Source organism: Canis lupus, chromosome 10 (genome assembly GCF_011100685.1).
Source record: "Canis lupus familiaris isolate Mischka breed German Shepherd chromosome 10, alternate assembly UU_Cfam_GSD_1.0, whole genome shotgun sequence".
In the NCBI taxonomy this organism is placed as follows: domain Eukaryota; kingdom Metazoa; phylum Chordata; class Mammalia; order Carnivora; family Canidae; genus Canis; species Canis lupus.
The window spans coordinates 685,200-712,394 of NC_049231.1; the positions used below are offsets into that span (position 1 = coordinate 685,200).

Sequence of the window (27,195 nt, forward strand, 5' to 3'; positions counted from 1 at the left end):
GAAGATCTGATGCATTACCGACCACATTGTGTCAAGTTTTGTGCACTTTCTTTCCCTTCAGTCGCTTCTCTCATAAGCAAAAATGTCTACTGTCGTGACTCTTATGGTTCTATAGATCCCCCCCACTGACATCTTTCAGAGCTCCGCCTGTGTCCCAGTATACCCCACCTGAGCGCTCAAAGCATCAGTGGTGATCTTGCTCAGTTCCTGACTTGCTCACTTGTCAGCTCTAGGCCTTCCATCATCATGGCCAAACAGGCCGTTGAGGCCTGTTATTTTCCCCTTACTGCTACTTGTTCACTTTACCTGTGTGAAGGTACATATTTGTATTATTAGGAAGCATTAAAAACAGGTGTCCAATGACCCACAATATTTCCACTTAAGATAACTCAGATTCTGGGGGATCCCTGGGTGGCTCAGCGGTTTGGCGCCTGCCTTCAGCCCAGCGTGTGATCCTGGAGTCCCCGTATCAGAGCCCACATCAGGCTCCCTGTATGGATCCTGCTTCTCCCTCTGCCCGTGTCTCTGCCTCTCTCTCTCTCACTCTCTCTCTCTCTCTATGAATAAAATAGAATCTTAAAAAAAAAAAAAAAAAGATAACTTAGATTCCAAGGACAAGACCAGGACAAGGCCAATCAAACAATCTTGGGAAACGTAGCTTCTTATTTGATAGGAGTATGTGAGAATGCCTCGCTGGGGAGCCCACATTGTCCATGGGTCCGTGGTACCTCCCTGAATCTTGCGTTGTGTGGGGGAACTTCAGCCTTCCCTACAACGACCTAGAGCCAGAGAAGCCAAACAGCTCCCTGGGTCATGAGAATAGTCAGAAGAGTGGCTCATGAGATAAAAATAAAGTCTTTAAGTCTTTTAAAGAAGAAAATAGTGTTGCCATTGGGAAGCAGGATGGGTCTCACTGGAGCTTCTGGGGTGGCTCCCAGGGTGCTGGGAACTGCCCTCAATTTGGCAGGTTGAGAATCCTGTCTTGCTCTACTCCGTAGATGCTGAGATCTCCAGAACAAAATATGATGCCTTTGTTGCCCACTGAGTGCAGTTCGTTAGTACAGTTGTAGCTTCTGGGCAATCCCCTTCCTTTTAGTAGGTTAAGGGTAAAGCACATTTTGGAACTTGGCTCAGAAAGAAGTCCTGACTTCTTTCCAGTGAAAATGCAACTGAACATTTCTTCTTTATTTTCTCTTAGTTTAAATCTGCAGCTTGTACTTCCCAGTGTGGGAGGAACATTATCCTACCTTTTACCTCCTACTAACATCCACAAAGGAATTATTTTCTCCCAGACTGGCCATCCTGGGCGGCCTGGGTGGCTCAGCGGGTTCGGCTCAGGGGCTCAGGGCATGATTCTGGTACCTGGGATCGAGTCCCACGTCAGGCTCCATGCAGGGAGCCTGCTTCTCTGTCTGCCTGTGTCTCTGCCTTTCTCTCTCTCTCTCTCTCTCTCTGTCTCATGAATAAATAAATTAAATCTTAAAAAAAAAAAGAAGAAGAAATAGGTAATTTATGGGACACCTGGATGGCTCAATGGTTGAGCATCTGTCTTCAGCTCAGGTGGTGATCCCCGGGTCCTGGGATCAAGTCCTGTATCAGGCTCACCGTGGGGAGCCTGCTTCTCCCTCTGCCTGTGTCTCTGCCCCTCTCCCTCTCTCATGTCTCTCATGAATAAATAAATAAAATCTTAAAAAAAAAAAAAGAAACCTGGCCATCTTTCTTCCCTCAACATCCACACAAAATAATCAAGGAAAAATTAAGAGAAGTTATTGTTGGCAGGTATTTCTAGGCTCATTTTACTCTATAGGAACAAATAAAGAGTGTGGAGCCCTGTGGGTGTAGACAATGCCACAAGCAGGACTCCCTCTTTTTGTTGGTCTCTTGACCCTGCCTGAAGGAAACTCTGAATTCCAAGCTGTTTGATTTGCCTCCTCTTCTCAGATTTGTGGATTCTGTATTGGAAACAGACAGTTTCAAGGTTTATCTGAAAAAGCATCTAAGAAAGGATAGTTTTGATGTGAATGGCCTGTCCTCTCCCACCCCACCAGTGGGAATAGCATCAACTTTATTTATTTATTTGTTTATTTATTATTGTTTTTAAAGATTTTATTTATCTATTCATGAGAGACACTAGAGAGAGAGAGAGACGCAGAGACAGAAGGAAAAGCAGGTTCCTCGTAAGGAGCCCGATATGGGACTCGATCCCTGATCCCGGATCAGGACCTGAGCAGAAGGCAGATGCTCAGCCTCTGAGCCATCCAGGCGTCCCAGCATCAACTTTATAGTCTCTGCTGGAATACATATGCTTGTGTAATCCTTGGGTGAAGGACCCTGTTTCTTTCTTTCTCTTTTTTATTTAAAGATTTTATTTATTTATTCAGAGAGACACACAGAGAGAGAGGGAGAGAGGCAGAGACACAGGCAGAGGGAGAAGCAGGCTCCATGCAGGGAGCCTGATGAGGGACTCGATCCCGGATATCCAGGATCAGGCCCTGGGCTAAAGGCGGTGCTAAACCGCTGAACCACCGGGCTGCCCCAAGGACCCTGTTTCTACCTTAAAGTGACCTAATAAGTGTCTAGGTTGGCATTTTCCCTGGGCTCAGACTCTCTAAAAAGAGACATGAGAAAGAGAAGATTATTTTTTTCTTCCATCCATAAACCTGTGTTTCTAGTTTGAGGATGTAAGTCATTGAGATGCACCCCCCGAAATTATACATTTCAACACCCGAGAAAGAAGGTAAGCATGGTGACCCCAAACCTTCCCACCATGGCAAGGTTTAACTATGTACTGTAGTGGAAAGGCTGTCTATCATGCTGGTAACCTGGGTTCTATTTGTCTTAATTCTGTCGCTAACCAGATGGGTGACTCAGCATAGTATCTTCTGTTAAAAATCAAGAGATTGGTGATCATCTCTCAGCTCCATTCTGGCTCCAAGATCCTCCAGATCCTACAACATCCTTGCCCCAGGCGCTCCACATGAAGAGAGGCTTACTAAATTGGATTGTCAGGGCAAGATTCTTTGTTAGCAGAGGAGCCCCAAAACATGTTTCCAGCCCAAACAGCAGTGAGCCCTTTCAGTCAGCATGCATTAGAGACTCTGGTCAGGAGTGCCACCAAAAGCAGTTGTTCTGGTCTCTTCCCCCTTTTTGCTACCCTACCCCAGTCAGAATAGTTCATTGAGACTTCCAATTTCAGACTTCATTTGACAGAGCTAACTTTGTTTGGGGACATCTTTGGCTTGAAAACTAATTATTATAAAGTTCAAATTGAACCCTGCTGCCCTACTTTCCTCACCCCTGCTCAAACATACAGCTGAATAGCAGTGACTTTGTGACCTGTGACTTTCTATAAACACAGGGCTCAAACACTCAAGCGTATTTCCAAAAAGCCCAGAGAGTATCATCTCATGGGCATCACACCTAGTGATTTAAACTGTTTAGTTTGGCCCTTTCCTTAGTTCCTTGAGTCCTAAAATGAGACATGGGAGGAGTAGGATTGTTTCTCCTCCCACCCGTAAACCTTAACCTTCTCTCTCTTCTGCAGTCTACATGGGGAGGACAGGGAAGCGCAAAGAACAAGAGAAAAGATGCATCCATTTGAGATCTAAAAGGAGACAATGAGGTGATATTTTCCCATTTCCCAGGTGTTGTGTTTCCAGCTCCTACCCCTTCTTATTTTAGAGACTGGCCATTACTAGGATGACCGGGGAATTCATCCCCTCAGCACTGTTCCCCAGGCACTTGGATAATGAAATCGAGTTGTCTTCATCTGCATTATATGTAGACAGAAGGTCACCATCTACAACCTGGTGAAAAAATGAGCCAGATCTTTCTGCTGTAAAGACAGACACATGAGCTGAGAAAAGGTTGGTGGGTTTCCTTCAGAGGGCACTAGGTTGACCCTAAAGATCATTTCAGAGCTGTAGACTGCTAGATGTCAAGGTCTGTTTCCTAAAAAGGGGCATGTATGTGGTCAGACAACAGACAATGCCTCAGTCCACCTCTTCCCTGAACCATTTACCTCTTTCCCCTCCTTAATTCTGCAAAGCCCTGATAGCAGAACGAGACCAGTGACGTTTTTATTGATTTGATTCAGTTCACAAAGGTACAGACAAGTGGGGATGATGCTATGGGTTTGGTTTACTTGTAGTACCAGAACTGCTCACCCCTAGCCAGGTAGAAAGTTCTGGTTTTTTGTTTGTTTTTTTCTTTTAAAAGATTTTCTTTATTTATTCATGAAAGACCCAGAGAGAGAGGCAGAGACATAGAGGAAGAAGCAGACTCCCAGTAAGGAGCCTGATGTGGGACTTGATCCTGGATCCCAGGATCATTCCCTGAGCCAAACGCTCAACCGCTGAGACACCCAGGCGTCCCGAAAGTTGTGTCTTTTTTTTTTTTTTTTAATTTTATTTATTCATGAGAGACACACAGAGAGAGGCAGAGACACAGGCAGAGAAAGAGAGAAGCAGGCTCCATGCAAGGGAGCCTGATGTGGGACTCGATCTCAGGTCTTCAGGATCACACCCTGGGCCAAAGGCAGGCGCCAAACCACTGAGCCACCCAGACGTCCCCCGAAAGTTCTGTCTTTTTTTTTTTTTTTAATTTTCATTTATTTATGATAGTCACACACACAGAGAGAGAGAGAGGCAGAGACATAGGCAGAGGGAGAAGCAGGCTCCACGCACCGGGAGCCTGACTTGGGATTCGATCCCAGGTCTCCAGGATCGCGCCCTGGGCCAAAGGCAGGTGCTAAACCGCTGTGCCACGGGATCCCCGAAAGTTCTGTCTTATTTTTTTTTCTTTTTTCAAATTTTTATTTATTTATGATAGTCACACACACAGAGAGAGAGAGAGAGAGAGAGAGGCAGAGGCAGAGACACAGGCAGAGGGAGAAGCAGGCTCCATGCACCGGGAGCCCGATGTGGGACTCGATCCCGGGTCTCCAGGATCGCGCTCTGGGCCAAAGGCAGGCGCTAAATCGCTGCGCCACCCAGGGATCCCAGTTCTGTCTTAATAATCACCGTACTCCACTTCAGGTCCCAGGTCCTAAGGGAAACAAGATTAAAAAAAAACAACAAAAAAAAAAAACAAAAAAACTCTGCTTCTCCTTGCTGCGGTTGGGAAACAACAATGAAAAAGATGGGACAGATCCTTGCCACTCTCTCCACCTCCACTGTCTTTCCCAACAGTGTCCTCCTCACTACCTTTCTACCCACTAGACCACATGGAGTGTATTTTAAATTCCAATTTTGGAGTGTCACTGGATCAAACAGGATTCTTTAGAGGATTTGAAGAGCTTTAAATACTTGTGATGTCCATCTTATTTCAGGCTTTCAGAGCCACTACATAGAGACAACTTGACTTTCTGACATTTTTGTCACCTAATAGTGAAAGCTGTGGGGATATTTTTGAGGAGATGGGACGTTGGGGTGGTAGCCGATGCCTGCCTTGCCCTTCGAAGTCAGACCTTGGATTGCTGGTGACTTGTTGCTTGTCAGGAAGTGTGGTGGGAAATCTTCTGTCTAGAAGGAATGTCCATTCCTGCCCATTGCTGTTCAAATGCGATATTGTGTTGATGGGAGAGAGCCAGGGCCATAGAGGACTCTTGTTACAGTGCCAAGTGGATTCAAAAGAACAAGGAAGAAAACCTTTGTCTCTGGAGGTTACAATGACCAACCTTTCCTCCCTCGTCAGAGACACTTCCTTTTGAATTGGGAGACTAGCTATTTCTAGTTGCTTTGTACTCAGCTCACTGAACTGAATTTACAGTACATATGTGCCTACCTCCATCACTGAATGACGCCTATGTTGCTATAAAGCCGATTTCTTTCCAAGATCTTTGAGCCAAACCTGTCTTGTGTAACTAACTTCTCTCTTTTTATACCTCCTCCCCCTGCGGTATGTCTCCAATTGGCAGTGCCTAATTTGACCCAGTTCCTCTAAGGAGACACTAAGATCTGCCTGCCTGGCCAGGCAGGGGAGGAGGTGCTTTGAGGGGCGGGGAGTGGGAAGGTTGGGAGGGATGTGCTGCCTAGAGACTTGAACAAACAGTGAACTGCGTCTACTGATTTGCTCCTGGCTCTTAGAATACCAGGATTGGGAACAGCAGAATCTCCATCCCCTCTCACTTCCAGGGTTACCAACTTGGCATGTGGATGTGTTAGAGGCAGCCAAACACTGATTTTGCCCAAGATGTGTCATGGAGCACCTGTTAAGAGCAATTAAGAAGCAGAAGAGCTCAGTTTACTGCTAGGAACAAAGTCCAACTCAGAAAACAACTCCTTCAGACCCTTCTGGAAATTGTTTTGGGACCATTTGGGCGGGTGTCCAAGAATGAGATGCACTTTCTGAGCCAGTGCTAGCTGAATGCTATGCTTCAACTGTTCTGCCTACCTAGTGCTTATCTAGCCCCTGGTTCCTTAGTGTTCTCTTTCTCTCTCACACACACACATTACATTAGCATATTTCTCCCTGTAGAGCCTGCTCAACTTGTTCTTCTTTTTAAGTAACAGACCCCATTCCCATGGGGGTCACACGAAAGAAAAAGATGCCTTAATTGATATTAGAACCAGGAAAAAGTGGGGATCCCTGGGTGGCGCAGCGGTTCGGCGCCTGCCTTTGGCCCAGGGCGCGATCCTGGAGACCCGGGATCGAATCCCACGTCGGGCTCCCGGTGCATGGAGCCTGCTTCTCCCTCTGCCTATGTCTCTGCCTCTCTCTCTGTGTGTGACTATCATAAATAAATAAAAATTAAAAAAAAAAAAAAAAAAAAAGAACCAGGAAAAAGAAAAAAAAAAAAAAAAGAACCAGGGAAAAGCAAGAAGATCCATGAAGGCCTTGAGTATTCTGGCTTTTGAAAAGAAGAAAGATGGTTTAATGGGAAGAGCACAACTCAGAGTGGCAGAAGACCTGTGTTCTTTTTCCTGTTCCAGTCTTACCATGAGCCCTGAGACAAGTCATTTAACTGCTCTGAGCCTCAGTTTCTCCAAGCAGAAAACGGAGGAAATCTTGCTCACTCTTGCTTCTTCTGCGTGTGTGTGTGTGTGCATGTGTGTGTGTGCGAAGGGAAGTCACATGTGACATCTTAGCTTTGCAGTTTTGAAAAATCCCGAAGGGCAATTATGGAGCTAATGATTCGGAAATGAAAGGGGCCCCATGAGTACCAGACCGCCCTTCCTCATTCTTTGAATCTCTGCCCACCACAAGTTCTATGGCTAGTTCCAGAGGGTATGAGTTTGCTAACCACTGTGGACTTGGGCTCTTCTAATCATTACCCCTAAGGGAACCTTCAAGGAACCACTTATTATTGTGGCTTGGTCTAGCAGTCTGATCCCAAAGCTCAGTCCAATGCCAGGGAGAATGTGAAGAGTTGAAAATAAATTTAGGTAATTTTTTTCTTCCATATGCAGGCTTCCTGGGTGAGACTAGGACTCTAATGAAAGCACAGCTGCTTTGTGAATTGAAGGAAAGTCCATGTTTCAGGCTTTCTTTTGAGACTTTTCAGAAGAGTATGATGTCTTCAAGAATGACCTGGGGGAGGGGGAAACAGGGTAATAGATACTTTCCCCCTGTGCATCCTCCAAAATCCCCCACCCTTGCCTCTCACAGTGTAGTATTACAAGCAAATCAAATTTTCATCCATCTGCCTCAGAGAGATCCTTCGAAGAGATCAGAAATCCTGGTGACAGCTCAGGTTCTTCCCCTTGCCCCACTCTTATGCCCCCAGATCTGCCCCTACAGTATTTATTTTTCATTCGATGACTGTTGAAATCAATTTTGGAGGTATGTGAATTTCCACCAACAATATTTTTTTTTCCTCCTCCCACAGGCTCCTAAGGAGATAATTCATTGGAGCAAATTATCACTTTTAATTGTTCTCAGTTCTTGATTTGTTTAATACTCTGCCAATTACTGCTCGCTTCTCTTAAATAGACTAACCTGCATTTTTAAATTCAGGCTTCCACCTTTAAAAAAAATAAACATAGCAAAGTAATTGACAAGAATGTGGGGAGAAGCCACTTAAAGGTTTAATTTGTTTATTATAGTCTCAGTAGAGGACTCCTCATGGAACCTGGGGTGGGCTGCTCCCCATCTTCTACTTTCCTGTCCCCTCCCTCCCCTACATACCTGGAAAAGAATCCCTTGAGACAGAATCCCGCTTCTTCCTCTTATTACTACCCCATCCTTAACAAGGCCTAGGGCTTCTGTGGGGCTGGTTTCTTTGCCTCCAGAAGGCTGGGCTATAACCTGTCTCCTTTCACTGCATCAGCTCCACCTACAGGAGGAGGGTCTACTCTCAACACAACTGGGACCACTCTAGAGTAAGACAGTGTTTCCACTCCAGAGGCTGGGGAAGCCCACAGAAGTTGTGGGTTGGGAGGAGACCCTGGGGTTTGTAAGTTGGGGTACATTGTCTTTCTCATCAGAACAAAGTAGGAGGTTTTTCTTCTGTAGGATAGAGTTGGAGCAAACTTGCTAATTCTAGAATGTCAGGGAGAAACCTTCTCCTTTCCCAGATCTGGCTTCTAATAGCAGCTATTTTTCTCTTTCAGCAGACTCTAAGATGGACATAGAAGACTGCAATGGCCGCTCCTATATGTCTGGTATGCCCTCTTGTGCGTTCTGATTGTAAGGGGCTGGGAGCACCCACTTGCCTGTGGAGCAGAGTGGAGAGCCTTCAGCCTAGCACAGGACCTTGGGTGCCCCAGCCACAGAGCTGCCACTCACACTTGGTAGTGCTAGTGCTTGGTAGTGAGCATCTGTTTGGGTCATTTTGCATTCCCTAAATAGTGATTCTCTTCCCAGACTTCTTGGGGGAAGAAGGTAAAGGGAAGGGAATAGGAGAGGAACACAGTGGAGATTGGAGGGGAATGATTTAAAGCAAAGAGATAGAAGGAAGATGTGGTTTCCTCTCCTGTGGAGAACTCTGAGGATACCGGCCAAACATGATATTCCATCCCAGCCAGGTAGAGAGTGGAGCAGGGTTTCCAACCTCAAAGGCCTGGAGGAGCCAGGTGGGTATATAAATGAGTAAACAGGTTCGGATAGTGAGCAAAGGAGAATGGGGGACAGTCATGTATTGGAGAACACACTCCTTGGTGTCCAGCAGTCATTGCCATTCCATAATGTGTATCCAGTGTGGCCCAAACTTCCAATTTTTCAAGAGAATTCAGGAATCCAGATTTTATGTGAAATGTCTCCATTTTAGAGTAATGACTCAATATTTTAAAAAATGTTCCACGGAGTAGGCCAAACTTGTCTATGGGCTGAATTCAGACAGTGGGCCAACAACACAGAGCCTTTGAAAGAGAGATATAGAGCCCAGTTCCCATTTCTCCCAGTCCTTTTCCATGGTTATAACATGCCGTGGCTTTTCAAACCTGCCAAATACTCTTACTGAGGCAGAAGAGATCATGCTGCTCATAGTATGAATGGCTTTTAGAGATATGAAACTAATCAGGATCTTCTCAGAGTTTAACAAGGTGAAAAGAAATGAGGAACTTTATCTGGCTCCCTCTCTGAGGGTGTAGAGAAAGGCCTAAGACAAAGTCTATCTCCAAGACAGAAGGAATCATTTTTTGGACCATTAGAATGTCAGGGCAGGAGATGATTATGAAAGGTGAGGGAAGCCAGAATTGGGTTTCAACATGATGAGTGTGTGCCCATCAGAAATCTAAGCACCGTTGTAGAAATGACCTATAGCTTTTTTTTTTTTTTTTTTTTTACCCTGAAGTGGGACCAATGGAATTATGGGCACGTTCAAAGGATGATAGCAAGATGGGTCAGACACACACATAAGAGTCATTGGCAACACCTGAGTAGTGTAAGGTAAGACATTGACTCTGACCCCCTTTCTCATGTAAGGAGGGAAGGAGTTGGACCGGGTAAACGCATTTGATACCTGCCACGTGCTGGAGAGTGACAAGGATCAAGTGGACTGATTTAATTGAAAAAGATTTATTGGAACTAAAGTCCTGGCCCTTCTGAGGAACCAGCCAGTCCTTCTATCTCCTGCTCAGTTTAAGCCTACCCAGAAAACCACTGCTGAGCAACAACCACACTCAAGACCCTGTTTTATTGCTGGGGAACACTTAGAGGAGTTAAAAACAGTCCCTGCCCTAACGCAGGTAAATGAAAAGCTGGAAAAGTGGCTGGCGGGGATATCCCATGGAGCTCAGTCTCTGGAGAATGTTGATTAGAGGCGAACCTCTTAGGGGGTTTGCTTCACGGTGCTATGAAACCGAATTTTCCCTGCTTTCAGCAGGTTGACATTTCCCAGATAAGAGAAGCCTCTGCACAGGATGGTTTTTGAATGAAAGTAGAGGCCAGAACCCCCTCACCTGTGTTTTGAGGATTCTAGCTGCCAGCAACTACCTTAGGGAACGGGAAGAGGGAGGGCTAACATCTGTTGTGAAAAGCAGCCCCTGCAGTACTGGGCATGTTTGAGACAGTCCCCATGAGGTACGCCTGAGAGCCCGTCACTGACCCATCTCTGCTGGGCCAGCAAGCAAGCAGCGGGCAAGGCCAAGGCCGTTGTGCACATCGTCCTGGAGCCCACTGCGGCTCTTCAAGGTCATCACAGCTCTTCTGTCTCCACACCAGGTGGCCTTCCCTCACCTGGCCACCTGATAAAGGGGGTATGTTCTCCTGTTCTTCAAAGAGATTTTCCCACCTCGTGGAACCCGATTCAGAAAATCCATCTTCTCCCCCTTGTCTCTCTCTAAAGGTGAGGGTCTCTTCCTCCTGGGGTCTTGAGAGAGGAACGGGAAGGAGGAGTCCACTAACTTCCCACACAGGTTCTCTCCCTACCTCCCATCCCTATCTTTCAAAGGAAACTGAGTTGCTCAAACCCAGCTCAAGCAATTAATTGACTGAACAATGCTTGTCACAAGTTTTCTGGGACTGTGAAATGTTTAAGGGAACCTTAGAAAGGGATCCAGGGGTAGGCAGCCCAAAGTTTCACGGCCCCTCCCTCCCCCAAATTCTTGGAATCAGAAAATCTAGTCTCCAAAGTAGGTCAGCACGTCAGTGAGCAGCTCCTCTGGAAGGGAAGGGAGCAGAGGCCTTGTCTCAATCGAAGGCGGATTCATCAGCGCTGTCTGCGGCCGCCGGCCCCAGGGGCTCAGGAGGGGAGGGGAGCGGAGGTGGGGAGGCTGGACCGCGATTTTGCCCGGGATCTGCAAAGCCTCGGGGCCACCGAGCCACGACGCTAGCCTGAGAGCAGACTGCCGGGTGTCCTGGCTGCTGGGAAGGAGGGGCGGCCAGACCCCAGATCTGGAGAGCGACCTCCCTCCCGGAGGAGCCGGGCGGAGGGAGTGCACGGGCCCGAGTTTAGAGGGGGAGGGGCTCTCTGCCGGCCGGAGAGCCTTGAAGCTGCCCCGTGTCCTGGGCCCCGTGACCTCTGGGGCCTTGGCTTCCCCAGCTGGCAGAGGATTGGGCCTTCCCTGGGGGCCCCCCTTCCTCCCTCCCACCTCGAGGGCCCATCCATCTCTCTCTCTCTCTCTCTTCCACACACTCTTGCCTCTCTCAGGCATTTGTTGTGCAGTTCCTCTTTGTCTGCTGGGCACGAGGGCAACTGCCTCCCCCTCCCGGTGCACACCCCCCACCCCCACCCCTTTACCGGCTTGGGAAGGGGATGCTGTAGCCTCGCCTCCCCCCACCACGCGCACACACACTCACACACGTCCTCTCCAGCCCCCTCCCCAAGCACATCCAAGCGTGCGCTCGCTCGCGCTCTCCCTCTCCCTCTCTCCCTCTCTCCCTCTCTCCCTCTCCCCCTCTCCCTCTCTCCCTCTCTCCCTCTCCCTCTCCCTCTCCCTCTCCCTCTCTCACACACTCTCTCTCTCTCACACACACACCCTGGGCTGAGCTCTCCCCGCTGGCTGCAGCCGTGGGCCCCTTGCTCACCGTGCCGCTGCCTGCGAAATGACGGCGGTTCCCCTCACTTCCAGGAATCCGCGCTTCCTGGAAGGTGAGTGGCTGGGCTCACCCCTGCCTGCCACCGAGCCGCAGACATGCACACACCACCCGCGCTCCCTCGCCGTTTCCAAGGCGGCGGCCGCGCTCGCACCCCAGGGTCTCACCGGCGAGGGAAGGATAATGTAAGTTCAGGCAGGAGGTGGCCGGTGGCGGGGGAAGGGGCGCCGGGTAGGGAGCGATTCAGCAGCAACTCCGAGCCGGGGACAGGGAGAGGATGGGGGCTGCCTGCGTGTGCGTGTGTGTGCGTGTGTGTGGCGGGGGAGGGGGCGTTCCTCCTTACACTGGCGGAGGACGGGAAGGGTGTTTGGTGTTGCTAAGCAAAGACTGCGACTTGGACAGTGGGAGCTCGTGGTGACATCTTGATTAGGCCTTGGGGACAGACGTAGAGCTGCCAGGGGTGACATGCGAGGCAAGCCTGGGTGGGCAGGGGCGCTGGAGTGGAGGAACAGGGGAGCCTGGGCGGCAGATGCCTCAGCCTGGAGCAGAGATCCGAGGGCCCTCTGCCGCTTCCCCACAATAGAGCTGGGGATGGGCGTCTTTCTCCGATCGAACCCACTGTTCCTGCCAGCAGGTTAGCATCCTGCCCCCCTGGAGCCCATGGTCAAGACAGGGAAAGCAGTTAGGTGACGAGCAGAGAAGTGTGGAGGTCCTCGGACCTCATGGCTCCTTCCTGGGGGCAGCCACTCTTTGAAGGGATAGAGGAAGGGTGGCAGGAGTGGAGGGCCGGTCTCCTCAGCCTGTGCAACACATTGAGCCTGTGGGACATTGCCCTGTTTCCTCTCTCTCTCCTCCCTCCTGCCTTTCTGCCCCGTACCCACCTCCCTGTTCCTCTGATGTCAACCTCATGATTTGGCTTTACCCTCTGGGGGTTCAGTCAATATATGATGATTTTGACCAAGGAAATTTCTCCGAGACCTGAGAGTGGCCTTAATTCTTGGCTTTGACAGTCTGGGATTTCTTGGGAGTCCCAGGCTTTTGAAGTTCCCTCCCTGGGGTTTCTGGAACTGACAGAGGAACTGCTGAACTTCCTAAATCCGACTCTAGGCCCCTTCACCCTTCCGTAGAACTCAAAATCCCTGGGTCCCCATAAAGGTTTTCTGGCCCCTGAAACAGATTCATTTTTATGTATTAGCCCCATAAAAGCAGACTTGAGCCTATTTTCCCCAGGGAGGGCCATGGCATCAAAGAGCGTCTCAAACTACTGATGGGGCTCTGGAGGCACCTGTGCTTCCTCCTGTTCCCAGGCCTTAATAAGGAAATGCACAAAGGATGTTTTCCTCTTAAAGCCCCTAAATATCCCTCTAAGCGTATTCCTCCCCTCTCCCTGTGCCCCTGTGTATCAAGCCCCTGGCTCCAAGAGGCAGTCTCAGCCTAGTAGGTTGGGATTTCCAGCAAGTTCACTCATTGTTTTAGGGTCAAGGACTCAGCACCAGGACCCAGAGCCCGGTTCTTCCCCCATCACTGACATCAAGTGATTCAGGGCAAGTCAGCACTATCACCTGAAAAGGAATGAAGAGATGCCCCTTTTAGTCCCTTTCGCCATAGCAAACACTACCAATTGGTTAAAAGACATATTTTAAAACTAGGTCTGAGTCTACACATCTCAGCCGTCAACTCTGAGATGCTTACTTCATGATATGTATATGGTTCTGACTTGGGCAACTTTTCTAGATAACCATGGCTCATCTAAAGAGCCCCAGTCGGGAAAACACAGTGTTGATTTATAAAGCATTTTCTATAGATAGTGAACAAATTTCCTCAGGCTTTGATGGGAACGAATGGGGGAAATGGGACTTTTAGAAGAGGATATGAATGGGAAATGGTCCCAAAGTCCTGAGTGGTTGTTTTCTTCCCACTGACCAAAGCTGGAGAGGGATCCCTCAGGAGGGTGTGTTCCGGATTTCTTGCCTCAGGCCCAAGACTCCAACCATTTTATAATGGAATCTTTATTTTGTGAAAGTAAGTATGTACATAGCTGGGAAACTGGGTAAAGTACTCATAGGTGGACTTTAGGGATGAATTTTAGGGCTTGTGTCTCTCTTTCTTTCGCTTTTCCATATTTAGGCTTGTGTGTACACATCCATGCATGTTCATGTTAGCAGATACTGTAGAAGTCTATGGGTGTGTTTATCCCTGTGGGTATGTTCTCTTTATGTGTATCTACATATGTGATGTGTCTGTGTCTATGTGTGTGTTTACCTACATGTGTTGTATTTCACCTATAAATTTGTGCAGAAGACTATGGGGAGGAGGGATTTTTAAGACCTGATTCATATATTCATGTATGTTAACTAATTTTTAGAGGTACATACAAAAACTCTTAAAACTCATTTTTTACAAAGCAATCTGTCAACACATTAACAAATATATTGAGAATAAATATTTTACTGTCAAGGGAGCACCAAGCAGTAAATATGTGATTGGAATTCATATCAGATAAGGGGCTTTCTAGAGTAGTCAAATTTGTGCTGATTTCAGAAGGTCTGGTGGGCCCAACGCTCCTCTGCTAAAACAGTGACTCCCAACTGGCTGTGTAGGTGGTGGCCCAGGACATGGGTGCTTACTGTTTTTGATCTGTCCTGGTTCCACCTCTATCAGCTATGTCACTTTGGACAAGTAACACAACCTCTTTTGTGCCTCAGTTTTCTCATCTGCAAAATTAACATAGTATTGGCACCTGCTTCACGGGGTCTTTGTGAACGTTACATGCGATAATTCATCTAAAGTGAATAGAACCGTGGCTGGCACAAAGTGAGGACTCGATCAATGTTGGCGGCTATCATTATGATTACTATTATTATCATTAGATTCAGGGACCATTCCAGCTGCCCTTCCTGCAGATCCCGAATCTGGTGTTGGGGGCTCCGCAGACGAACAGTAGGGAAGAACGTCTGTCCTGAACCGCCTCCCTCCTGAGGCCCCCATTTTCCTCTCGGCCCTGGCCCGCCCAGCCCCAGCCCTGCTTCCTGTGGACGTCAGGCAGTGATGCTCTTCCCCTCAGGCCTAGATAAAGGTAGGGTGGGCAAGGCGCAGCCACTGAGCTCGCAGAAGCCCGCACCGGGCACCCAGGCTGCCAAGGGCGCAAGGTACGGTGCTGAGCACACAACGCTGCCTTGTACGTGGCTGCTGGATGAATGTCTGTGACGCATCACAGAATTTTGAAGAGGTGAGGCAGTGGACAGTAAAAGGCCCCAGCCGCAGCTTCACCTGTCCCCTTGTTCTCTCCTCCAAGGTAGCGGGGACTCATCTCTGGAGAAGGAGTTCCTCGGGGCCCCAGTGGGGCCCTCGGTGAGCACCCCCAACAGCCAGCACTCTTCTCCCAGCCGCTCACTCAGTGGTAAGTACAGCCTCCTGCCCTGCCCTGCACTAGGCTCCCCTGCTTCTGTTTGGCCCCCAGCTCACCCTCCATAGGCAGCCATTTCCCCATCGCTGCCTCCCTCTGGTTTCCTGCTTAGAGCTCTGAGAAGCAGTAAGGAACTCAGCAGCTGAGGTCTTCCTTCTGAAAGGAGAGGGGACAGTTGCTGCCCAACTCAGGTGGAATTGAAAGAGGCATGGGTGGGATTAAGGTAGAGGCTCCCAAGAGAAACCCTGGAGTTGGAGAAGCAAGTCCATAAGTATGACTAGAGTCAGATAGGAACTAGAGACAAGAGGGATCTCCTGGTGACCCGCCCCCATTCTCCTGCCTGGATAGGGTCCCCATGCCTGCCTCTTCTCGCTGGCTCTAGATCTGTGACATTCTCTAAATGGTTGGAATAGCCAGGAATGTAGGTCAGAGCAAGAGCCAAAGCTTTCTCCTCAGTGGCTCCTCCCTCCTTCATACCCCCCTCTCCAGATCTTCATGGAGGGGAACAGAGGGGTTCAGTCTTATGGGGAGGGGAGGATAACGCAAGCCATGTCTGTCTTCCAGTTTTGCTCTCTTCTTAGCCTGCCATCTCTTTGGTCTTCCTAGGACCATTTTCCCGCCACTGTGACTTGCTGGCTTCCTGCCCAGGGCCCAGCCAGACATCTTTCTTAATGACAAGAGAGTGGAGAAAAGGGTTCCCCTTGGCCTCCTCCTCTCCCCAGTGGGACAGAAGACATCCCATGTACCCCAGCTTTTTTCTCTGAGAGTCTGTTCGTCTGGGTGGTGGGATAGGAGGAAAAGGTTGTTTCAGGTCCTGGCAGGACTACCAAATCACCATCCAGGATACTTAGGTCGTTGGCCTCTTTTAAAGCCTGCGTGTCTCAGGGCTGGGAGAAAGCCTTCTGCACATCAGGAGTACCATTCTGGTTTGCGGGCAGGTTCCCCCCTTTGCCTGTTTCTGTCCTAAACACCATCCCACCCTCCAGCCAACTCCATCAAGGTGGAGATGTACAGCGATGAGGAGTCAAGCAGACTGCTGGGGCCAGATGAGCGGCTCCTAGAAAAGGATGACAGTGTGATCGTGGAAGACTCGTTGTCAGAACCCCTGGGCTACTGTGATGGAAGTGGGCCAGAGCCTCACTCCCCCGGGGGCATCCGGCTGCCCAATGGCAAGCTCAAGTGTGATGTCTGCGGCATGGTCTGTATCGGACCCAATGTACTCATGGTGCATAAGCGCAGCCACACAGGTGAGTAGGCCAGGGGGCCCCAGAGGAGCTCCCAGGATGGGCCGGAAAGGCAGAGGCACAGGAGGCCATGCCTGCAGTGGGGTAGCCTCAGAAAAGGAAGGGTCGGGATTCCTGGGTGGCGCAGCAGTTTGGCGCCTGCCTTTGGCCCAGGGCGCGATCCTGAAGACCCGGGATTGAATCCCACATCGGGCTCCCGGTGCATGGAGCCTGCTTCTCCCTCTGCCTGTGTCTCTGCCTCTCTCTCTCTCTCTCTCTCTCTGTGACAATCATAAAAAATAAAATAAAATAAAATAAAATAAAATAAAATAAAATAAAATAAAATAATAAAAAGAAAAGAAAAGAAAAAAGAAAAAGAAAAGGAAGGGTCTCTCCCAGCACATTTTCCAGCTGATGGAAAAAAGGAGGAGATGGCATTTGGCTTCCCTCAAGACGCGTACTTCTCTGGTGCTTTCATCAGCTGTCGTTAAAAAGAAAAATCAATACCTTTCTCGGTGGGAGAAGGAGGTGAGGGAGAGGATGGTGTAGCTTCAGGAAGGGTCCTAGAGTCTAACGGGGACAGTACTCCAGGGTATTAGTTGGGCCCTCAGGGTTTCAAGATTTAAGCAAACAAAAAATAAACAAAAACAAATAAAGGAAAACAAAAGCCTCTTCTCTGCTTTCTCAGGCTTTGGGCTCCTGGGGTAGAGTGGGTCTTATAGGGCTCCGTTTGGGGTTAATGGTCTTTTGGCCCAGAGTTCCAGGCCTGGTGCCCTTTGCCCTGCCATTTGTCCCTGACCCACACCTTCCCAGGGTAATACTACTCCCAAGGGATCTTTAGAAAGCAGGAGTTTTGTGTGGATACCACAGCTCTGCCTCTTAGAAATTGCTCTGAGCGCCTTCCCTCAGGCAGGGTGGGGCCGAGGGTGAGAGAAGAGGTTCAACCTTCAAAATTCCTCACACCCGGTCCTCAGAGATCTCTTCTTTCTCTTGCAGGTGAGAGGCCCTTCCACTGCAACCAGTGTGGTGCCTCCTTCACCCAGAAGGGGAACCTGCTGCGCCACATCAAGCTACACTCTGGGGAGAAGCCTTTCAAATGTCCCTTCTGTAACTATGCTTGCCGCCGGCGTGACGCGCTCACGGGCCACCTCCGTACACACTCGGGTCAGTGACTTGTTTGGCGGGAAACGAGGAGTGGGACTTCAGTATACCTGGGAGATAGAGCTCAGTGACTTTTCTCTCTCTCTCTCTCTCTCTCCTCTTTTAAAATATTTTATTTATCCATGAGACACACAGATAGAGAGGCAGAGACACAGGCAGAGGGAGAGGCAGGCTCCATGCAGGGAGCCCGATGTGGGACTCGATCCCAGGACTCCAGGATCATGCCCCGGCTGAAGGCGGCTCTAAACTGCTGAGCCACTGGGGCTGCCCTTGGGGGACTCTTTGATGAAATATTTTACATCTGCCACACTCTGTGATTTGGAGCAAAAGGAGCATGGGTGATGGGTGACGTTCTTGGCTCTTAACAGTCATCTGCCCTTTGTTTTTTAAAGTTCATGCTAATGCCAGAACCATCCATGCTCCATCCCCCCCATACTTCTGAGCACCAGGAAACCCTTCCTCAAACTCCCATGTGCTTGAGGTCCCATGCCCATCACCATCATCCCCTCCCTCCACAGTACCAATACCAGAGATCTTGGACCACCACTGTCTGTCCTCCTTTACTTCCTACTGGTTCCTAAAAACATCCACGGGCCTCCAAACTCCAAAGGAAGAGAGGAAGCCCAGGAAAAGCCTCTCTTCCCCATCCCAAGAGGTTGTCACCTTCCCAGAGGCAAGAACAAGTCACGAGGGTGTCTGGAGGTTAGTGTTTGGATCCGTGCCAGGGGACTGGACTACCCAGTTTTCATAGCCTTAGCCAAGACTGTTTGAGTCAGCATCGGTCTGATCAGCTGGACCGATAGCATTTTTGAAGCATCGTACTAAGTTTTAAGCTTTTGCTTGTCCTTGAGAAGAGGCCAGGAGTCAAGCTGGCTGGAAGGAGGAGCTCAAGATTGGGAAAAGGCAGGAAGAAGGGCAGAGGGGAAAAAATTAGTAGGATCTGTCCTTGGCAATTTTCCTTGCTATTTTTCTCTTTTCCTAAACTCTCTTGGGCTGAGATTTAAAGGAACAGAGCAATCACCTCCCCACACTTTTTCCAGCCACCTACCTTGTTCTAGGTTCTCTCACCTTGGAGCTGGGTGAGAAAAAAGGAGAAAGATCGTCGATTCAGGCTTTATGATCTACAAAGCATTTTGCTTGTCTCCTTGTGTGATCCTCATAGCAATTCTGAGGTAGATGGTGTTATCCTCATTTTGCTGACAAGGAAACCGAAGCTCTGAGGAAGAAAGGGAAAAAAAATAAAAAGATTTGCTCATCACAAAGCTATTCTGCAGCCCTCCTGGACCCCTAGCAAGGTTCTATGCTCAAGAATCATACTCATTTTCCTCAGGAAAGGGCCGGCTCCCCCTGCTGGTTTGGAACCGGGATGGCTTGGTCCCTAGAATTGAACCACCACCACCAAGGCCAAGGGGTAGCTTTTGGATGTTGTTCTACAGAAGATTATTAGGGACAGAATTAGACACAGGCACAACATTGGGTCCCATCTCTTGAGATGCTTTGCATAGAACATACACTATAAGAAAAAAGGGGCTTCTCTCCAAGATGTTAAACCATTTCCCCAAAAGTCTTGGGTGGATGGGGACCATGGCATTCCCCTCATCCTCCAAGTACAAGGGTTTACAGAGCAAGATCAAAATGGCGTAGGTCGAACCAAGGCCCAGTTTAGGTGTCTATGTACAGGCGGCAGAGGGGTAGTCATTGCCACCCTCCTGGAGACACTTTCTCCTGTCTCCCTGCTCAATAGTAGCAGTATACATAAAATAAGATACACAATACCTTGTTCTCTCACTTTTCTCTCTCCTCTCACAAATATCATCTCTCGAAAGTTGTCTTTAGGGGCGCCGGGGTAGCTCACTGGTTGAGCATCTGGCTCTTGGTTTCCGCTCAGGTCATTATTTCAGGGTGGTTCGATCAAGCTCTGCATTGGGCTTCATGCTCAACGAGTCTGCAACCCTCTGCCTCTCCCCTGCTCTCTCTCTCTCTCTCTCTCTCAAACAAATAAATCGAAAGAAGAAAGAAAGAAAGAAAGAGAGAGAGAGAGAGAGAGAGAAAGGAAGGAAGGAAGGAAGGAAGGAAGGAAGGAAGGAAGGAAGGAAGGAAGGAAGGAAGGAAGGAAGAAAGAAAAGAAAGAAAGAAAGAAAGAAAGAAAGAAAGAAAGAAAGAAAGAAAGAAAGAAAGAAAGAAAGAAGAAAGAAAGAAAGAAAGAAAGAAAAAGAATGGGCAGCCCCGGTGGCCCAGCGGTTTAGCGCCGCTGTCAGCCCAGGGCGTGATCCTGGAGGCCCGGCATCGAGTCCTATGTCAGGTTCCCTGCATGGAGCCTGCTGCTCTCTCTGCCTCTCTGCCTGCCTCTCTCTCTCTCTGCCTCTGAATAAATTAAAAAAAAAAAAGAGTCTCATGCTCTTCTGACTCAGCCAGCCAGGCACCCCAGAACCGAAATCTGTATAACTGTTCTTTATTTTATTTATTTATTTATTTATTTATTTATTTATTTATTTATTGTTCTTTATTTTATTTTATTTTTATTTTTTTTAAATGGTGGTTTTAATATTTTTTTTAATTTTTATTTATTTATGATAGTTACAGAGAGAGAGAGAGGCAGAGACACAGGCAGAGGGAGAAGCAGGCACCATGCACCGGGAGCCCGATGTGGGATTCGATCCCGAGTCTCCGGGATAGCGCCCTGGGCCAAAGGCAGGCGCCAAACCGCTGCGCCACCCAGGGATCCCTATTGTTCTTTATTTTAAAAAAATTTAGGGGCACCTGGGTGGCTCAGTGGGTTAAGAGTCTGCCTTCGGCTCAGGTCAGGATCCTGGGGTCCTGGGATCAAGCCCCGCATTGGGCTCGCTGCTAGATGAGCAGCCTGCTTGTGTCTCTCCACCACCTGTGCTCTCTCACGTGCATGCTCTCATTCTCTCTCAAATAAATAACTAAAATCTGTAAAAAAAAAAAAAAAATTTAAAAGACCCTCAAAGTTGATGTTCTCTTCCTTTTACTCATCTCCTTTATTTCACTCTCCATTCTTTTATTCTTTTTCTCTTCTCAGAAATTCTCTATCAGCGATAAACCTGGGGCTCTCTTGGTTTCTCAGGGTAGAGAGACAGAAAGTAAAATAAGCGGTAAAACCAGGCTAGGGGTGGTGGTAGAAGTACAAGTAAAGGTCAGTGAAAACTGCCCCTCCCCACACTGGCAGATCTAAGGGCTCTCATTTCTGTCACCCCAGCCCACCAATTTCCCCCAAACCAAAGCAGATAGGTCATAAGCAAAAAATCCCCTTGTCTGATCAACAGCACTTACACCCGTCTGCCACATGGAAAGGTTAAACCACAGTCGGGGCCCCAGAATCTGAGATCCTAGGGTGGGGCCAGCCTGCCTGTCAGGGATGATCCCCTACAAAGCCCCTGGCCCCTCCTTCCTTTGAGCAGCAGTTTGGGCACCGAGAGGCCCACCAACAGTCCAAGGCTATATGCCCCGGGTCCCCTCTTTCCTCCCATGGACCATGCACTGGTCCTCTTCTCCATGGTTTGGTTATCTGTCTGTGCCTGCAGCTGAAGTTAGGGAAGGAAAGAAAAGCAGCATTCTCTTGAGCCACATCCCTTCCTCCTCATGCCAGTGTATTTTTGCTCCTGGATGATTTCGTAGAGCCCGGGCACGGGGAGAAGTAACTAACGCCATATCTCTCCTCTCTCCTCCTACAGTCTCCTCTCCCACAGTGGGCAAGCCCTACAAGTGTAACTACTGTGGCCGGAGCTACAAACAGCAGAGTACCCTGGAGGAGCACAAAGAGCGGTGCCACAACTACCTACAGAGTCTCAGCACTGAAGCCCAAGCTCTGGCTGGCCAACCAGGTAGGGCAGGCGTGTGGGGACATCGAGGGCAGGGCCAGAGGAAGTGCAGAACGAGGATAGTTTCAGCACCAGCACTACCACCACCCCCCACTCACTCCACCCCACCCCACCCCTGACAAAGGGATGAGGTCTGTGGAAAAAGGACAGCCCCCTCAGTAAGTCTGCCAAGTACTCCCAAGTCAGTGCAGAGCCCTGTGGTAGGTGCTGCAGGAAGATCCAGGAGTCAGGGAGGTTTTGATCTATGTCCTCAGTCTAATGGGAGAGAGAGAACACAAAGAAGTATAAAACCAAGGGTCAAATGTATATAATTGTCCTCAAATTACCTGAAATGTTGCTAGGACGAACTCTAGATAGGGGGAAGTAGGCGGAGCCCAATTTTCCAGGTATTGGGTATGACCTTCCTTGGCTACTGACCTGCTGATTTTCTCCAGGCTAAGGCTGCTGAGCCAATGCTACCCTGATTCAGCTGCTGCTACTTGTCCTCACCTCCTTCCCTCTAGGTGACGAGATACGTGACCTGGAGATGGTACCAGACTCCATGCTGCACTCATCCTCTGAGCGGCCAACTTTCATTGATCGGCTGGCCAATAGCCTCACCAAACGCAAGCGTTCCACCCCCCAGAAGTTTGTAGGTAAGAGTCCAGTTGGAGAGGAGATGTCAGCTTTATTTTATTTATTTATTTTTAAAAATATTTTATTTATATTTTATTCATGAGACAGAGAGAGAGAGAGAGGCAGAGACACAGGCCGAAGGAGAAGCAGGCTTCATGCCGGGAACCCTATGTGGGACTCGATCCCAGGTCTCGCCCTGGGCTGAAAGTGGCGCTAAACCGCTGAGCCACCCATCCAGGCTGCCCGAGACGTCAGATTGATTGATTGATTGATTTATTTATTTATTTATTTATTTATTTATTTATTTATTTTTGAGACGTCAGCTTTAAACCACAGATCCTCTAAATCTGAGCTCTGGTGGCCATCTGACCAGGTGGATCTGGAGATTTGATTGAGGGGGGAAAGTGACCTGGTCATCCCTGGTGCTTAGAACCTATCCCAGAACAGAAGGGGAGTAGAGAGGGAGAAGGTACCTCGAGAGGGTGGAGAGGGGTCCATGTTGAGGGCTCTTGTGGTGCTGCTAAGAAGAGGGGGTCAGGGAGCTCAGGTTCTCTCTGTTTTTGAGAACAGCAAGGACTCCAGCCTATGGGGACTGAGAGAAGGGCCCCAGCTTTCAGAGGGAGGAGATGTGAGTATGGGGTCCACCCACCCTGGCCTTGATGTTCGCTCTCTAGCTTTATAAAGGGCAATGAAGGAAGTATTAAAGATCAGCGGGCTGGGACCGAGTCCTTCCCTATGATTATAGCCTGGAATTGGGGAGTGGCCCCACAGAGGTCCTGACCTTGAGGGAAGTGAATGAGGGCTGGTACATAATGTGTCAGTCACCCCACGGTAAGCAAACAAAGAAGTCATCCTGCTCAGGACAGTCTCCAAACCCAGCTCTGCTGAGAGCCTCTCCTCCACAGGTGAAAAGCAGATGCGCTTCAGCCTCTCAGACATCCCCTATGATGTGAACTCGGGTGGCTATGAGAAGGATGTGGAGTTGGTGGCACATCATGGCCTGGAGCCTGGCTTCGGAGGTTCTCTGGCCTTTGTGGGGGCAGAGCATCTGCGTCCCCTCCGCCTTCCACCTACCAACTGCATCTCAGAACTCACACCCGTCATCAGCTCTGTCTACACCCAGATGCAGCCCCTCCCCGGTCGACTAGAGCTTCCAGGGTCCCGAGAAGCAGGTGAGGGACCCGAGGACCTGGCTGATGGAGGCCCCCTCCTCTACCGGGCCCGAGGCCCCCTGACTGACCCTGGGGCCTCCCCTAGCAATGGCTGCCAGGACTCCACAGATACAGAGAGCAACCACGAAGATCGAGTTGGGGGGGTGGTATCCCTCCCTCAGGGCCCCCCGCCCCAGCCACCTCCCACCATTGTGGTGGGCCGGCCCAGCCCTGCCTACGCCAAAGAGGACCCCAAGCCGCAGGAGGGGTTACTGCGGGGCACCCCAGGCCCCTCCAAGGAAGTGCTCCGGGTGGTGGGCGAGAGTGGTGAGCCCGTGAAGGCCTTCAAGTGCGAGCACTGCCGAATCCTCTTTCTGGACCATGTCATGTTCACCATCCACATGGGCTGCCATGGCTTCAGAGACCCTTTCGAGTGTAACATCTGTGGTTACCACAGCCAGGACCGGTACGAATTCTCCTCCCACATTGTCCGGGGGGAACACAAGGTGGGCTAGCCACCTACTGCCCTCCCCTCAGCCCACCACTCCCCTGCCCTACCTACAGGAGTCTAGCTCTGTCCCCATTACATCCCAAGGAGTTTTGCTTGGTGGCCTCTACCACTGGCTACCTGACCTCACCCTTGACCCTGATCCCTCCTCACGTAGTCTCCTCTACCCTGACTGATTTAAGCATTGTGATGAAACAGGCCTTTTCGCTTATGTTTCTCCTTTTCCTCTTCTCCTCTCATCCCGGCATATTCAGAGTTATTTATTAATATAATTTGTTGATTTTTCTTTTGCTTTTTTCTCTTACCTTGTATCAGTCACTTACCACCACAGCCCCCAACCCCTCCCCTGCCCTCCTGACCACCGTCCCCTCCCACTTTATTTAGGCCTAATTTTTCTTTCTTTGATCCAGCTTTCTCTAACAGCCCTCGGGGTCGGAAGCTCCTCTTAGGCCTAAGAGTTCTGAGCTTCTTGTGTGAAGTCCTCACCTTTTGCATTATCTGATTCTTTAGTTTTGACGGGCATAGCCCCCTCTGGCCCTACCTTAGCTCTGTGGCATTATATCTCCTCTCTGGGACCCTCCAACCTGGTACTCCATACCTCTTGTGCCCTCTCACGTTAGGCAGCTTGCACTATGCTTGAACAAATGAAGAATTCCCTCATTTGGAAGTAGGAGGGGCTGAAGAAATTCTCCCCAGGCACTGTGGGACTGAGGGTCCTCTTGACGTGCCCCTAGTAATATGAGTTCCCCAAAGCCCATAGTGGGAATCTCCCTCTGGGATGTGATCTATATCTTCTCTCCTCAAACAACCCCCAACACTGCTACTCTCTTCAACCTGCCAGTCTACTCAGTGGTGGTTTTTCTCTCCTTGGAGTGCCCCAATTTTATATTCTCAGGGGCCAAGGCTAGGTCTGCAGTCCTGTCTCTGACATGTTGGGAGCCACAGGTGCCTAATTGGGAACCAGGGCATGGGAAGGGGGTGGGTTAAAATTCTTCTCCTTCTCTTCCACCTCTAATCTTCTCCACTCTAGTGACCTTCCTAGGCTCTCAGGGGCTCCCGGAGTCCCTCTCCTGTGAGAAACTAGTGGGTTGCTGCCGGATGACAAGGGGGTGTCTCAACCCCAGTGTCATGCTGCCTTCTTCTTCTCCCCCCTGCAGGATTCACCCTCATTCCCAGGCTTCTGGGCCCTGTTCTTAGGATCAGTGGCAGGGAGAAAAGGGTGTCTCTTTTCTCTCTTCTAATTTTCAGTATAACCAAAAATTATCCCAGGACGAGGAAGGGCATTTGCCCCTCACCTCATTCTATTCTTGTCCTAGCAAGAATGGGATGGGCACAACTGAACTGGGGGTCATCCTTTACTGCCCCCTTCTACACTCAGTTCCCAGATATAGGGCAGAAGGGGGCATGCTTCTCCTGGCTACAGCAGAGACCCCTGGCTTTTTGGGTAACCTAGTTGGTGAGAAGGGGGCAGGAGGAGATATGGCTCCACTGCGAGTGGAGGTCTCTTTCTACAAGTGTTTTCTGCCCAAGGCCACAGCTATCCCATTCTCTGCTTCCTTGAGATTCAAACCAAAGGCTGTTTTTCTATATTTAAAGAAAAAAAAAAAAAGAAAGTAAAAACCAAACACAACACCTCACAAGTTGTAACACTTGGTCCTTCTCTCTCTCCTTTTCTCTTCCCTTCCATCTTTCTTTCCATATGTCCTTTCCTTATTGGCTCGTTTGCCTCCTACTTTTCTCACTCCCTATCAGGGATAATTTAGGGGGATGGTGAAGGGTTGGCTAAGGAACAGACCCTGGGATTGGGGCTCCTAAGGGCTCTAAGAAAAGTCTACCTTACCCTCTGTGGGAAAAGAGACCCTAGAAAAACTTCTCTTCTCCCTTCTTTTTCTCTCCCATTATGTAGTCTCCCTAAGAGAACCAGATTGTCAAGGAAGGGCACTGTGGATTGATTGTTCCTCCTTGACAAAGTAGCAATAAACAGATGCTGCCAAGGGCAGAGGATGGGGGAGTTAGCTGGAAGGAGAGTGGTCTCTAGAGAAGCGGAGAGTCTCCTCAACCGTCCCCCAGGGAACTGGCTCCTTGTTGCAGGATGGCAGCAGAGCTGAGATTAATATCTAGGGTTCTCCTCAACTGTTCTGGTTATTGAGCCCCTTCCTGTTAGACCTACCCTGTACCACCTCTTCTGCGTCTGCTGTGTATTTGGTGACACCTCATAAGGACTAGTCCCTTCTGGGGTATCAGAGCCTTAGGGTGCCCCCCATCCCCTCCCCCAGTCAGCTCTGGCACCTGTAACCTCCTGGAACATGAAGGACTATGCTCTGAGGCTATACTCTGAGCCCATGAGAGCAGAGACTGGAAGGGCAAGACCAGGTGCTAAGGAGGGGAGAGAAGGGCACTCTGTCTCTCTCCAGACCATCACTGCACTTTAACCAGGGTCTTAGGTACAAAATCCTACTTTCCAGAGCCTTCCAGCTCTGGAACCTCAAACATCCTCATGCTCTCTCCCAGCTCCTTTTGCATAAAAAAAAAAAAAAAAAAAAAAAAAAGTAAAGAAAAAGAAAAAAAATTGAAACCCACATGGAGAAAAGAGGTGTTTTCCTTTTATATTGATATTCAAGACCAACACCACACACAAAAATTTCTAAATAGACACTTTTCCAGACCTTTGTTTTTTTGTGTCAGTGTCCAAGCTGCAGATGGGATTTTGTAATACTTTCAGCAGCTTCTTTCCTTGTGTACATAATATATATATTATATATATTTTTAATCAGAAGTTATGAAGAACAAAAAGAAAAAAAAAAAACACAGAAGCAAGTGCAATACCACCTCTCTTCTCTCTCTCTCCCAGGGTTTCATTTGTAGCCTATGCTTGGTGTCTCCTTGGACCTTACCCTTTCACCTCCCCCTCTTCCTTTGGTTCTCCCTCCCCCATTTTTTAAAGAGTTTTTCTCCTTTCTCAAGGGGAGTTAAACTAGCTTTTGACACTTATTGCAAAGCATTTTGTATATGTAATATATTGTAAGTAAATATTTGTGTAACGGAGATATACTACTGTAAGTTTTGTACTGTACTGGCTGAAGGTCTGTTATAAATAAACATGAGTAATTTAACACCCCTGGTTGTTTTTGCAGACTTTGCTGTAATTTTCTGCTGGGAGGGAGGGGAATCTCCTTACTGCACATTGTACCAACTACTAAATGTTTTGAAGGTGAACAAGTCTAAGACTAAAAGGAAGCTAAAGAAGAATGCTCACGTTGTTGCTATAGAAGAACAGAATTTTTGACCTACAATGGAAAGTGGAGATTTTCCTACCAGGGGTGCCTTCAGGATAGAGAAAGCCCAACTTGCCTATCCATCCAAAGCAGAGATT

General features: G+C 48.9%; 1 protein-coding gene and 2 long non-coding RNA genes across 13 annotated transcripts; 1 reads left to right on the top strand and 2 right to left on the bottom strand.

Moving 5' to 3' along the window:
* Positions 1 to 3,549: 3,549 nt before the first annotated feature.
* On the top strand, positions 3,550 to 23,829 carry IKZF4 (IKAROS family zinc finger 4). 11 transcript variants are annotated; one of them, XM_038549623.1, is made up of 9 exons: positions 3,559 to 3,866; positions 8,553 to 8,603; positions 9,734 to 9,828; positions 15,216 to 15,316; positions 16,309 to 16,569; positions 17,542 to 17,709; positions 21,402 to 21,551; positions 22,052 to 22,183; positions 23,069 to 23,829. In XM_038549623.1, the coding sequence occupies exons 2-9, from the start codon at positions 8,583 to 8,585 to the stop codon at positions 23,827 to 23,829; spliced, it is 1,689 nt and encodes a 562-aa protein (XP_038405551.1). In that variant the 5' UTR covers positions 3,559 to 3,866; positions 8,553 to 8,582. The 11 variants fall into 11 exon arrangements, with proteins under 11 accessions (XP_038405555.1, XP_038405554.1, XP_038405551.1 ...); XM_038549620.1 differs by lacking the exons at positions 3,559 to 3,866; positions 8,553 to 8,603 and adding exons at positions 11,952 to 12,101; positions 13,845 to 13,938 and having other exon boundaries at positions 15,212 to 15,316; XM_038549627.1 differs by lacking the exon at positions 9,734 to 9,828 and having other exon boundaries at positions 3,550 to 3,866; positions 15,212 to 15,316.
* LOC111097574 lies at positions 9,939 to 12,230 on the bottom strand. Its single transcript, XR_005365283.1, has 2 exons — positions 11,908 to 12,230; positions 9,939 to 10,750 (listed from the first exon to the last, which is right to left on the bottom strand). It is a non-coding gene; the product is annotated as an uncharacterized LOC111097574 (long non-coding RNA).
* On the bottom strand, positions 12,912 to 18,918 carry LOC119873567. The gene is made up of 3 exons (XR_005365282.1): positions 18,775 to 18,918; positions 15,382 to 15,478; positions 12,912 to 13,478 (listed from the first exon to the last, which is right to left on the bottom strand). It is a non-coding gene; the product is annotated as an uncharacterized LOC119873567 (long non-coding RNA).
* Positions 23,830 to 27,195: the final 3,366 nt, after the last annotated feature.